Raw genomic sequence first — 12,262 nt, forward strand, 5'->3', positions numbered from 1 at the left:
CACTCCCTCCTATGAAGTTCTTTCATGGACGGAGGGAGTAGTATTATTTAAAAGCAACCACTAACCTAATTAACCCACTAAATATATTTTGAATGTCGACTCTCTTTATCAGTGCTTTGTAATAATGGCGTATGATTCTGATGAATAAGTGAGCAAAGACTTTTGACGATAATGAATTTCAAATAGTGGTTTTGAAATTTATAGTTGTTATGATTTATTTTATCAGGTGTTCAATTTAAAACTGTGAATTGAAAAATTCTGGAATACTATCGCGAAATATGTTGAATATTGATTGAGTGTAGGGGTGTGCAGCGGGTCGGACCCGGACCGACCCGTCGGGTTTGTTGGACCGAAAATTTTAAAATGAAGGACCGACCTGGACCGAAAAATGTGTGCTGGCCGACCCAGACCCGGACCGAACCCGAGCAACGGGTCCGGTTCGGTCCAGGTCCGACCCGCCGAGGCCAAAATTATTTTTTTCCTGTTTTCGCACTTAATTTTCATACATAAAACATAATAAATACGATACAAACACATATCAATATCATAGTTTCACCATTCGCAATCCACAATCACAACAAAAAAACATAAATCAAAAGCATTCCTCCTTTAGATTTTAGAAATTTTTGAAATTTAATATTATTAATATTATTATAAATATTAAATATATATAATAAATAAATAATTTTTAATGATATGGGTCGGTCCGGGTTCGGCGGGTTCGGCCGGGTCTCGACCCGGACTGATCCGAAAAAAATCGGTCCTAAGAATTAGACCCGACCCGGACCATACATATACAATGGGTCGGTCCGGGCGGATTCGGCGGGTCCGGTTCGGGTTTGCTCACACCTAATTGAGTGAAGATGAATATCATATGAACTGCTAATGAACAACATATATCCATATTTTATCAGAGCTAGATTTTGAATAAATATCTTATCCAATTAAAAAAATTAATAACTTGATTGAGATAAATTAAAAGAACAAATACAAAATAATTAACTTGAAAATTAAATTTTTGTATAAGTTATGATGTATGCATAAATTAAATTATTAAAATTTTAATTGTGTATTATACCCGTAGAAAAATACACATGAACAAAAATTAAAGATAAGGATATGAAATTAAAATCTTCCTAAGGTGTTATTTTGATAACACATAAATAACACCTTATGAACTTCAAACTTCTCTCTTAATTTGATAATAAATCTTCCTAAGGTGTTATCTATTCCCACGACTTCACTGGTAGAAAAAATATTTGATATGTGAAATGACGAAAAACATATTGTGATGATGACAATCTTAAATAATTCGGAATTGATAATAGATAAGATAAGGATATGAAATTAAAGAGAGAGAATTAAAGGAAATATGAACGAAAATAAAAAAGATATGAAAGATATGATTCAATGAAGATATACAATAAATCAGATATGGAAAATTAACGAATGTCAAATTTAACCTTTAGATAATTAAATAATGAATCAAATTAGAAAAAAAATCTAGCCATAGATTTGAAAATATAAATGCACCAGATCGTACCCTAAATCTCAATAAAATTAGGGGATCTCATTGGAGCGGCCCCCTATATATATATAGGAATTACCCTTATTTTAATTGTCTGCCAATTTTCTTTCTTCTTTTTTGTCAAAGCCTGTTCGAATGTTTTCTGTAAATTTAGGGCCATGGTCTCTTTTTTGTCAAAGGCCCTGCAAAATTTTGTTAAATAAGACTTTAGCTTTATGACATCATGTTTTCGATATTCTAAAATTTCTAATCTTTTTTTTTATGTAATAGTTTTTCAAGTTTAAAGCACAGTAATTTCCTTACAATTTTTAATTATATTTTATATAATTTAATTGTTTTTTCACTTATAAATAAAGGGTCTAGATTTAAAATTTCGCACAGGACCTGCATTTTCTTAGCCCCGCCTCTGTATTAAGCATCCAAATACTCTTAATCTTGAGTGATGAGGAGTAATACGTGCAGAGCAGAGAGGCGGCCTTAGCCAGAGAAACGGGCTTGTCAGAGGAATGACCTTCACCAGAGAAATGGCATTGTCAGAGAAGTATACCCGCCAGAGGAATGGCTCTTGTCAGAGAAATGGTTTTCGCCAGAGAGAGCGGGAAAATCTCCCGTCCAGGGACAAATTTACTATTATACCCCCGACCACGCAAAGCGCGTGTTTCAACAATGAATTTACCATTTTGCCCTCAACGTGTAATCTATAAATAGACATGCGCACGCACCTTATAAAGGACGCTTACTTCACAAGCAATATTACTGCAGTTTTATCTTCGTGCTCTCAACAATTTAGCATTTCTCTCACTCTTCCAAACAACACTAGGTATAATTCGAAATCCAACAATAATGTACCGATTAAATCTATATTCGTTCAATCATACTTCACCATTGAGTAATATGGAGGTCTGTCATTCCACATATGTTCAGGTATCTCGAAGTTAATTGCTTGGACATATATTGATAAGTTTACCGGTTGTACCACTACCTCTCCCTACAATTTTTTAGGTGCTTCTGACCTTAAAAGCATACATTTCTTCAAAGACAATGTGTACTACTCCCTCCGTCCCATTAGTCATGGCACGTTATTTTTTGACACGAAAATTAAGAAAGAAGAGTGATAAAGGATAAAAGTGATAGATAGTGGTGGAGCCCACAACTTTTTGTGAGATAATAGTTTTCTTTTTTGGAAATGAGTCATTTTTATTGAGACCAGGGCCGGCCCTTTAGTGTATTTTGTGGGGCAATGGCCCAGGGCCCCAATTTTTGGGGGCCCCAAAATATTGGCCAAGAATAGTATTATACCCATACCAAAAAAACAAAAAAAATTATCTACCTATTTTCTAACGAGTGAGGAGTTGGAGGCAACAATAAAAAAAAAAAATCTCTCTCAAACTCAATAACTCATTAACGGTCAAGAGGAACGGCTATCTCTCTTCCTTTTCGTACTCTCTCCTCTCTCTCATGCTTCTGAACTTCTCGATTCTCCGGCTACTGTACTGCTCTCACTGCGCGCGCAGCAGCAGCAACATCACCTCGTTCTGCTGCGCGTTCTGTTCCGCGGAGGTGCTCCTCGCCGGGGCCCTTTTTTCTCTTCGTAGGGCCCCGTGGCCCTGATTTGATTGAGACAAATCCAAAATAGAATATGAGTCATTATCAGTGGCACGAAGGAAGTAGTAATTTAAGAAAAGTAGGTATGTTTAGCAGCTATTTTTCATTATAATTTAAGAAAAGCAGGTATTTTTAATTTTTAGTCTTAAATGTATGGATCTATAACTAATCAACCCTATTTATTCGAAGACGATGTATATAATTCACATTTATGTATGCGCGACACACACACACTATCTCTTCTTTTTGGGTTTAAGGCTCTGGAGCAGAGCTGCGGCTCATAAACCGTAAGTCTTCCATTAATGGAGATTTTGGAGACAAATTCATAGCTAAAGCTTCAACCTTCCATAACATGGCGGCTCTAATTCTACGCCGCACTCTAATCTCCTTCTTCTCCGCCACCAATTCCTCACTTCGTCCCCAAATCTCACTTCTCCGTCTCCCTGTATTTCTCAACCGAGACCTCAAAACCGCCATTAGACTACCACACAGTCACCCAATTCCTAATCGACGACCACCGCTTCTCCCCCGCCGCGGCGGTGGAGATCGCCTCCCGCACCCGCCTCAGATCCCAACTAAGCGCCGATGCAATCCTCCAATTCCTCAAACGAACCGGCTTCTCCAACGCGCAATTGGAAAGAATCCTCAAATCATCGCCCCAGCTCCTCTCGGCGCACCTCGAGGCCAACATCAAGCCCAAATTCGAGATCCTCCGGGACCTCGGCTTCACCCCCGCCGAGGTCGTCGAGATTGTCTCGGGTCAATCGAGGCTTCTCTACTACAGCACGCCGCGGATCTCCGCCTCGATCGCCACGCTCAAGGCCGTACTTGGATCCGCCGCCGCCGTGGTCAAATTCCTCAAATCCTCGGGGTTCCTGAAAGACATGGAGAGCACTTTTGTCCCAAATGTGGAATTACTGAAGAGCTGCGGCGTTCCAATTGAGCAGATCACGAGGGCAATAATCCAAATGCCTCGATTCTTCCTGCTCAAACCGGTAAAGATGAGGAAATTCATCGAGAAAGCGGAGGAATTAGGGTCTGATCGCGGATCGCGGAGCTTCATCCGCGCCGTTAAGGTTGTGAGTTCGATGACGAGCGAGACTTTGGGAGTGAAGATGGAGGCGTTACGCGAGCTCGGATTCTCAGACAGCGACATCGCGAGGGCGTTCAGGAACTCGCCGCAGGTGCTTGCAACGTCGCCGGAGAAGATGAGGAGAGTTGCGGAGGTGGTGGTGGGGAGCGGGAGGTATGATAGGATGAGCATTGTGGAGAGGCCGTGCGTGTTTATGTACAGCGTTGAGAAGCGGATATGGCCGCGGATAAAGGTTTTGAGAGTGTTGGAAGAGAAGAAGAAGATGATTGGGGGTTGGCCGAGTCTTGCAACCATGCTGACCTTGACCGATGCCATGTTTTTTCATAAATTTGTGAGTCCTAATTTGGAACAAGATGATTGCAGAGCAGTTTCTTGATTCAAATTAGCGTTTATTTTTTATGGAAATTATTTGGGGTATTGGCCTATAAATATTTGAATTTTTCTCATCTTTTAATTTTGCACCTCAACTTTAAATTTTGCTTATAAATACTTGAACTTTGTACTCCCTCCGACTAAAAGTGGATACAAAAAGCTGGGACGGAGGGAGTATTTTTTTTCTGTTTTGTTCGCGATGAATTTTTACCTCCAAATCGTTAGTGACATTACAATCAAATTAAGAGAGAAGTTTGAAGTTCATAATGATGCAGATAAATTGGTTGTGATTGTTGCTTTGGTGTCAGTGTTAAATCTATAAACATATAATTATCAATTTGGGATGTCACAACAATTTGGGGTAAAAATTTGTTGGCACAAAATTAGAATGAGTATAATCTTCAAATATTTATAAATAAATTTTAAAGTTGGGTGCGTAGTCAGAAAATAAAAAAAATTCGAGTATTTATATGCCAATACCCTAAAATTTTTATAAGTATAATTAAATGCCATCTTGTCACAATTAAATACTGAAAAACAGATATTTCGAGGAAGCAACAGACGAATAGTATACAAATATATTAAGTGGTACAAACAAATATTTTGCGGCTGCCATTTACCAAAAGCTAGGCAGCATTGCAAATTAGCAGAAACAACATTAAGGGAAAGAGATTACAGATATAAAAAGCATCTCTCTTCGTCCCTTTATCTAACAATCCTTTATTCATTACACTCTAAAAAACTGAAAAACACTAAACTCGTGCAAGTAGTCTTTCACCATCCTCTCTGAGATCCTGAAGAGTGTCCGTTTAACCTATCGAGCACCAGCGTTGAAGTCGACGGCCTGGCCGCTCTCTTCCAGCCTCTGGATGACACTGAGGACGTGCTCGCCTCTGTAACCCATGCTCACCAGCTTCTCGATCAGCTCGTTGTAAGGATGGGAACGCATGGGCGGCGGAGGACCCATCGCGCTATTGCTGGGGACGCGGGGCGGGTGGTTCTGCTGAGGAGGGTAGCCGCCTTGTTGGAACTGAGGCTGTGGAGGGTGGTGATGCGTTCTTCCCGGCTCGCCATCAAAGACCACGTAGGTATTCCCGGGCGGAAGCTGTGGACGAGGCCCGCTCGGCGGCATGTAACTTTCCCCTGATTGCGGTGCGTACCCCGTCTTGAGCTGTTGTGTTGGAGCCTGTTGTTGCACCTGTCTGCCAGTAGCATTGTACCCGTAAGGCATTCCGTCAGAACCTCCAGAACCGGGACGAGATGCTCCGCCATATGACATCTGCATGTGTATGCTACCAGGAGGCATATCAGCAGGAGACTGATTCGGCTGACCCTGCATATATGAAGAGAAAACCACTGGTGAGGAGGTTCGGAGCTGTGGTTGCATAACCGGCTGTTGGTTGGGTTGAACGGGCTGCTGTAGCTGCTGGGACCACTGCTGCTGATACGGAGGTAACAACTGAACCTGTGGGCATAGGTTTCCCTGAGGTTGGGACGGCTGTGGTGCCATCCTCGAGAGATCTTGACCTTGAGATTGTGCCGGTAGGTACTGCGTCTGAGATGGTTGGGCTTGGGGTGGCATATTGGCCATTTGTTGGGGATTCAAGTAATACGCCTGTACTTGCGACATACTGTGGGGAGGCATCGGATGATTGGGGTGCGACTGAAGGCTGCTGATGCTCCACCGGCCGAGCGGGGAGAGACGGCTGTGGGGCTACTTGGTTAGGTAGTGCAAGTGCCAGCTGCTGATCATGAAAATCCGATGAGTTCTCGCCACTTTTGGGTTCAGAAGCAGGTGCTGAAGCTCTCTCCTCGTTCGGTTGTTTATTACTAGACAAACCTGATTCCTTTTGTGCAAGCTGAAGTTTGGCCAACTCCTTCTGAGTATCAGAAAGTTCCTGCTTATCCCTTAAGATCTGCACAGATCTGTGCACCTGTATTACATTAATTAGCTCACTCCAACGGAATGGATCAAACTCAAAGTAGTAAAGCAGATAAGAGGAGAAAATGAAAAGTAAATGCCTGAGTGTGACAACTGAGAAAATCCATATGATGACATTTTTCGATGTACAAAGGTATGATCTAGTATGTCCTAGGATTGTCCGTTGGAAATAAATGCAATCCGAAAACAACAGGCAGCAATAACTGCTAAAAGACAAAGCAACAATGTCCAAAATATCCAACAAAGTAAATGTTATGGACTAGAAATTTGAAAATGAAACAGGTTCGACTTAAGTTTCTGTCAATTTGAATAGTGAGTAAAATTGATGCCAGCACATACCTCTTGAATATGTTTTTCCAGAGATCTGAGCTTTGAATCCGACTCTCCATGATCACGAACCAAGTCAGAGTGCATTTCTCCAATCGATTTGTCCAGATTGTAGCAATATAATTCCAACTGCGACAACCGTGAACTAATTCCCTCAAGAAAACGTGTGATGTTGTCAGTGTATTTCTTCATGCTGTTCTCAACAGTAGTGATGACACCTTGACTATATGACGATTCTTCGGGTGTACTGTAAGTTGCTGCACTCAAAACAGATGATCTCGCCATTCTGCTTTTGTTAACCTCCTGATTAGTTTGGAGAGAGTAGTTACAGTGCTTGACCAATCGTGATTCAATAATCAAAGGAACAGCAGCAGAAACTAATCCATTTAAACACACAGAAAAACTACTACTGCACCACGAACTTATCAAACATCCATACTCAGTTAAAAAGCAACCATAAAGCACAATCTTTGCTAATAAAATTTTCGGATCACAAAGCATGTATGATCATGCCGTGGTCATGTTCGGCCCCTACATCCTTGTGTTTTTTCAGTTTATCATGCATAACATATTACCAAAGAGGACCAAGTTGCCTAAACGCTGAAATCATATGCTTTCAATTTCTGTAATTTTTATGTCAGGAAGCAACTGAAAGCTACTTTGAAACTAAAATTCCACAATGAAGGTCATCTCATATTCAACTCAAACGGAGACATTGCGTCAAAAGTGATTGAACAGACGCACTGCATCCCTTAAAAAATCTTGATTTTCAATATAGCAAACTCATTCATGCAAGCAACTTCATGCAAAAAGAGCCGACCGCGGGAATAGGCATTCAAACAACTAGCATAGTCTCATTAAATTAATTTCTTCAGTTCCCTAATCTGGTAGAGTCCACCAAAAGTTCGAAAATCTTCTAGATTTCTACATACAAATCAAAAGAAGTTAAAATTTCTAGTCAGCCTTCCTTCCTCGACAAAATATGCTCTCAGCCTCATCCCATTCTACAACCAGGCAAAATCATTGACAGTTTATCTGAGTGCTCAACCCATTAAATTAATACAGCTTGCACAAACACGATGGTACAGAAGCAAAAAAATCTTTAGTTTTTAACTATAAAAAAAATCCATAAGCATTCACCATCAACTAGAAGGATGCATCCGCGTTTATAGTCTGGAAAGGAAATGAACACAATCGAAGATATATAACACATCCATTCAAAACTCCAGACCTGACCAATCTCACAAGAGTCAACACCTTTAATTAAACACCAAACCCTAACCGATCCAAAAATGCAACAGGCGGAGGAAGCAAATCAGGACAAACATAGCAAAATCTCCGAGTCACCGAAAGCGATGAAATCAAAAGAGGCCAAAAAAAAAAAATCAAATTACCTTAGCTGAATTGGTTGCAATGGATGGATCGCAATGGACACCATTATTCCCATCCTGATATCCGTAATCCTCGTAGGAACAGAGGATATCATCCGACCCGAAATCGAACGATTTGGAGCCCGAAATTGGACCGCGTCCCGCAGAGCCCGATGATGCCATAGCTACTCACGGTTTTTGTAGAGAGAGAATGAATACTCCGGAGCAGATAGAGGAAAAACTATATATATTGGTAGTAGAGCGAGAGAGAGGGAGAAAGGGAGGGAAGAGAGAGAAAGGGAGGGGTTTGCTGGAGCTTCAGAGCTATTGAAAACGCTGCGTTGAATTGAATTGGAATTGAAAACAGTGTGTTGTGTGTGAAATTGAGATTCCAAAAACGTTTTTCAATTGAAACTCGTGCGCCACAGAAACTGGATAAACCACACCGACTGCAATCATTAAAATCGGACTTTTCTTTTGTTTTTTTTTTTTTTTTTTTTTTTAAATTTATTAATAGTGGTTTAGACTTTGGCTTAGGATGATTATTGCTGATTAAATATTTTAATGTTTGGAGTTTTTGTCATTTTCTTGCTGGTAAGCAGCCAAAAGCATAATTAATCATGGTTTCAAAGAGCAACTCCAATGCTTGTGTCTTAGATGGGTGTCTTAGGAGTGGGCTCCACCTAAGGCACACCCATCTCCAATGCATTGTGTCTTATAGTGGGTGTTTAGATCCTCATTTTCACAAAATTCATATTTCTACACTTTTATTTTTAAAATTCAAATTTTATTAAAATTAAAATTCTACATTACAATAATTTAAAGACATAATTTAAATACAATAATAATAAAAAAAATTACAATAATTTTCTAGGGCTCAATCGGACCAAAACAAGACCAAATGTGCTCCTTCAAGTCCAAAGTGAGGCGAGCATGCATCTCCGCGTCTCGCATGTATGCTTGTCGTGCAACAAATGCACGAAAATCTGGCGGAGCACCGACACGAGGTTGAGATGCGGCGCTACTCGAAGCTTCGTCGGCGTCTTCTTCCCACTGTGTTGCTTGCTCGCCTTCGTCTTCGATGATCATGTTGTGCAAAATGATGTACGTGAACATGATGTCGCTCATCGCCTCCTTGCTCCAAAGACGCGATGGGCCTTTGACGATTGCCCAACGAGCTTGAAGGACGCCGAAGGCTCGTTCAATATCCTTGCGAGCCGCTTCCTACATCACTTTGAACCTCTTCCCCTTCGGATCCGTCGGATGTGTAGGACTCTTCACGAATACATGCCAATTGGGATAGATGCCGTCAGTCAAGTAGTACCCACTTGTGTAGTAGGCGTTGTTGACTTGATATGTGACCGGCACCCCCATTCCTTGCAGCCGATCGTTGAACAACGTCGAGTTGTTGAGCACATTGATGTCGTTGTTCGAACCAGGAGTCCCAAAAAAAGCATGCCAGATCCAGAGATCTTGCGAGGCGACGGCTTCGAGGATGATGGTCGGTTCCCCCTGATCGCCGCGAGTGTATGCGCCTTGCCATACCTGTTGGACAATTCTTCCACGCTCAATGCATGCAATCAAGGCTCCCTAGCATTCCCAGGAAGCCGTGCTTCACTTCGTGCATTGCTAGAAGCCGTTGGCAGTCAGCGGAAGTTGGCCTCCTCAAGTATTCCGCGCCGAAGAGTTGAATAATGGCTCGACTAAATCTGCGCAAGCACTCCAACGAGGTGGACTCTGCAATCCGGAGATACTCGTCGTATTGGTCCGCTGCCCCACCGTTAGCTAGCATACGAACAGCGACAGTGCATTTTTGCAATGGCGTGAAGCCGGGCCTCCCAAGTGCATCCGTGCGTTGCTGGAAGTATGGATCGGATGCGACGGCATTAACGATACACAAAAACAACGCACGACGCATCCGAAATCGGCGGCGGAAAGATGTTGTCGGGGTAGACCGGATTTTAATCAAAGTAATCCGCGTGTAAACGTACAGCGCCGGCTTCACGGACTCGACGAATGTAGGCCTTCTTTGCCACGCTTCATCGCCGACGACGAGGTTGCTCATCTGGATCACCAATATCTTGAACAATTTGGTTAAATTCTTGCACAAGATTGAAAATTTCTTCAGCACGTCGCTCGTCCTCGTGGCTTGATGAGGAGGAAGACATTTTTTGTAGAGAATTTTTTGATGTGAAGATGATTTTTAGATAATGAAATGAATGGAATTAAGTTGTGATACATATAGATAAAGCGAAAAAAAATGAAAAATGTTGAATTCAGCCGTTGGGGCCTAACGGACATTTAAATATATATATATATATATATATATATATATATATATATATATATATATATATATATATATCAAACGGTCATTTAAAAAAAAACAAACGAATTTCGATTTTTTTTTTAAATGGGCGCGTCCGCCGGACGCGCCAAACACCCCTCGCCTTCGCCCCGGGTCTCCGCCTCGCCACGGCTTCTCATCTGGCCGGGTCTCCAGTGCGCCGCCCCCCTCCTCGCCCCGCGTCGATCCAGCGCTCGACAAGAGCGCTGGAGGTGCTCTAACGGGATACTCCTTCTACGCGGTCGTTCGATTAGTAGGATTAAATAAGATTAGATTAAATTAATTTTATGATATCTTCTTCGGTTATGTGGATATGGTTCGTAATTCAATTTTGGAATAGTGCTATATTAGTCTTAGATTATGAATTTTGGCTTACTCCTATGACTAAATTAGTCTGTGGTCAACTCAATCTCAGGTAACATCGAACTAATTTAGTCTCGACAATCGAACATCCTCTACATTGTTTGTATTTAATATTATCATTTAAAAAAAAAAGAACATGTCCAAAAAAATCACGATCTTTTTCAAAAATGTCATGTTCTTCAAAATGTTACAGAAAAGAAGACTAAACATATCAAGGTTTTTTTTTCGTTAAATCTAAATTAACAGATGCGACATGATAGGAGGTTAGTATTGTCGCATAACTTCGGACATGTACTTATTTATTTTTCCTCTACTTTTGAGAAGAATTTGAATTATATTTTCAATAATTTTATAAATTATAGCATATGATTCGATGTTATAAACATAAGAAAACTTAGACGCTTCCTAAGTGGATTTCAAGCTGATAAACGTCGCAAAATATCCGTTTATAATAATAATAATAATAGAGGTTAATGCCACTAAATACCTTAACTATTTTCATTTTCGTATTTTGCATCAATTTCAGAGAATCTGTCACATAATACTCCAACTAAGCCTTGAAGCAATTTTTGCACTCTATGAAAATTTCTGGCAAAATTGAAGCTAACTTGGCAGCCAGAAATGTCTACGTGTAAATAGCTTCCGATAGTCAAAACGTCGTTGTTTTGGTTCACGTTACTTATAAATAATTAAGCACGAAACAACGTCGTTTTGCTGAAATTCATTTTAGGCCACCAATTGAGAGGGAGACGACATCGTTATGTTGTTGCTGTTCATCCGAGGGCATTGGACGGCTTCTCGCCTGAGTTTAGAGGGGAGAAATGGGGGGGCGGCACTACCGCTCGAGATACGAGCGGCGGTGGCTGGGGTTGAGTAGTGGTGAGCCATAACGGAAGGGTGGCTAGGGTTAGGCGGCGGCTCTATGGCTGTGCGGTTGCCGGTAATTGAAGGAGGATGGATGGAATTTGGGGATCTAAGGTTTTCTTTTGGGGCTGGGAGAGAGATGGAGGTGAGGGGGACAATCTCGTTGGGTTGTTAGAGGGAGTCAACGGTGGCTCATTTCTGTCGCCGCTACTGGAGGAGGTGCTCTGGTTGCGATTCCTCCACCGACGACAATTTCCATTGACGACAATGATCTTCCTCCTTGGACTTTGTTTTGGCATTTGAGTCGATGTTGTTGTTAATTTGTGTAAGTCGGGTCCGATGAGCGACAGCTGATCGAGGGCTTCGTGTCTCACCGAGATTCAGAGAGTGATCGAGGGTTGAGGGGTGGCAGTCTATCGACTGCCGTCGCCGAGAACAGAGGGTGACAGTG

The 12,262-nt window shown here is 41.5% G+C and overlaps 1 protein-coding gene and 1 pseudogene across 1 annotated transcript; one reads left to right on the forward strand and one right to left on the reverse strand.

Moving 5' to 3' along the window:
* The first annotated feature begins 3,326 nt into the window (after positions 1-3,326).
* Positions 3,327-4,672, forward strand: LOC131012862 (uncharacterized). Its single transcript, XM_057940852.1, has one exon. The coding sequence runs from the start codon at positions 4,018-4,020 to the stop codon at positions 4,600-4,602; it is 585 nt and encodes a 194-aa protein (XP_057796835.1). The 5' UTR covers positions 3,327-4,017; the 3' UTR covers positions 4,603-4,672.
* A 470-nt stretch (positions 4,673-5,142) lies between these two features.
* LOC131012863 (uncharacterized) lies at positions 5,143-8,658 on the reverse strand (annotated as a pseudogene).
* Between the last annotated feature and the right edge of the window lie 3,604 nt (positions 8,659-12,262).

The sequence above is a fragment of the Salvia miltiorrhiza genome, chromosome 2 (assembly GCF_028751815.1).
Source record: "Salvia miltiorrhiza cultivar Shanhuang (shh) chromosome 2, IMPLAD_Smil_shh, whole genome shotgun sequence".
In the NCBI taxonomy this organism is placed as follows: Eukaryota; Viridiplantae; Streptophyta; class Magnoliopsida; order Lamiales; family Lamiaceae; genus Salvia; species Salvia miltiorrhiza.

What these genes read in the sequence shown, in the direction of transcription:
- LOC131012862 (XM_057940852.1), top strand. Translation starts at nt 4,018, where the DNA reads ATGGAGAGCACTTTTGTCCCAAATGTGGAATTACTGAAGAGCTGCGGC.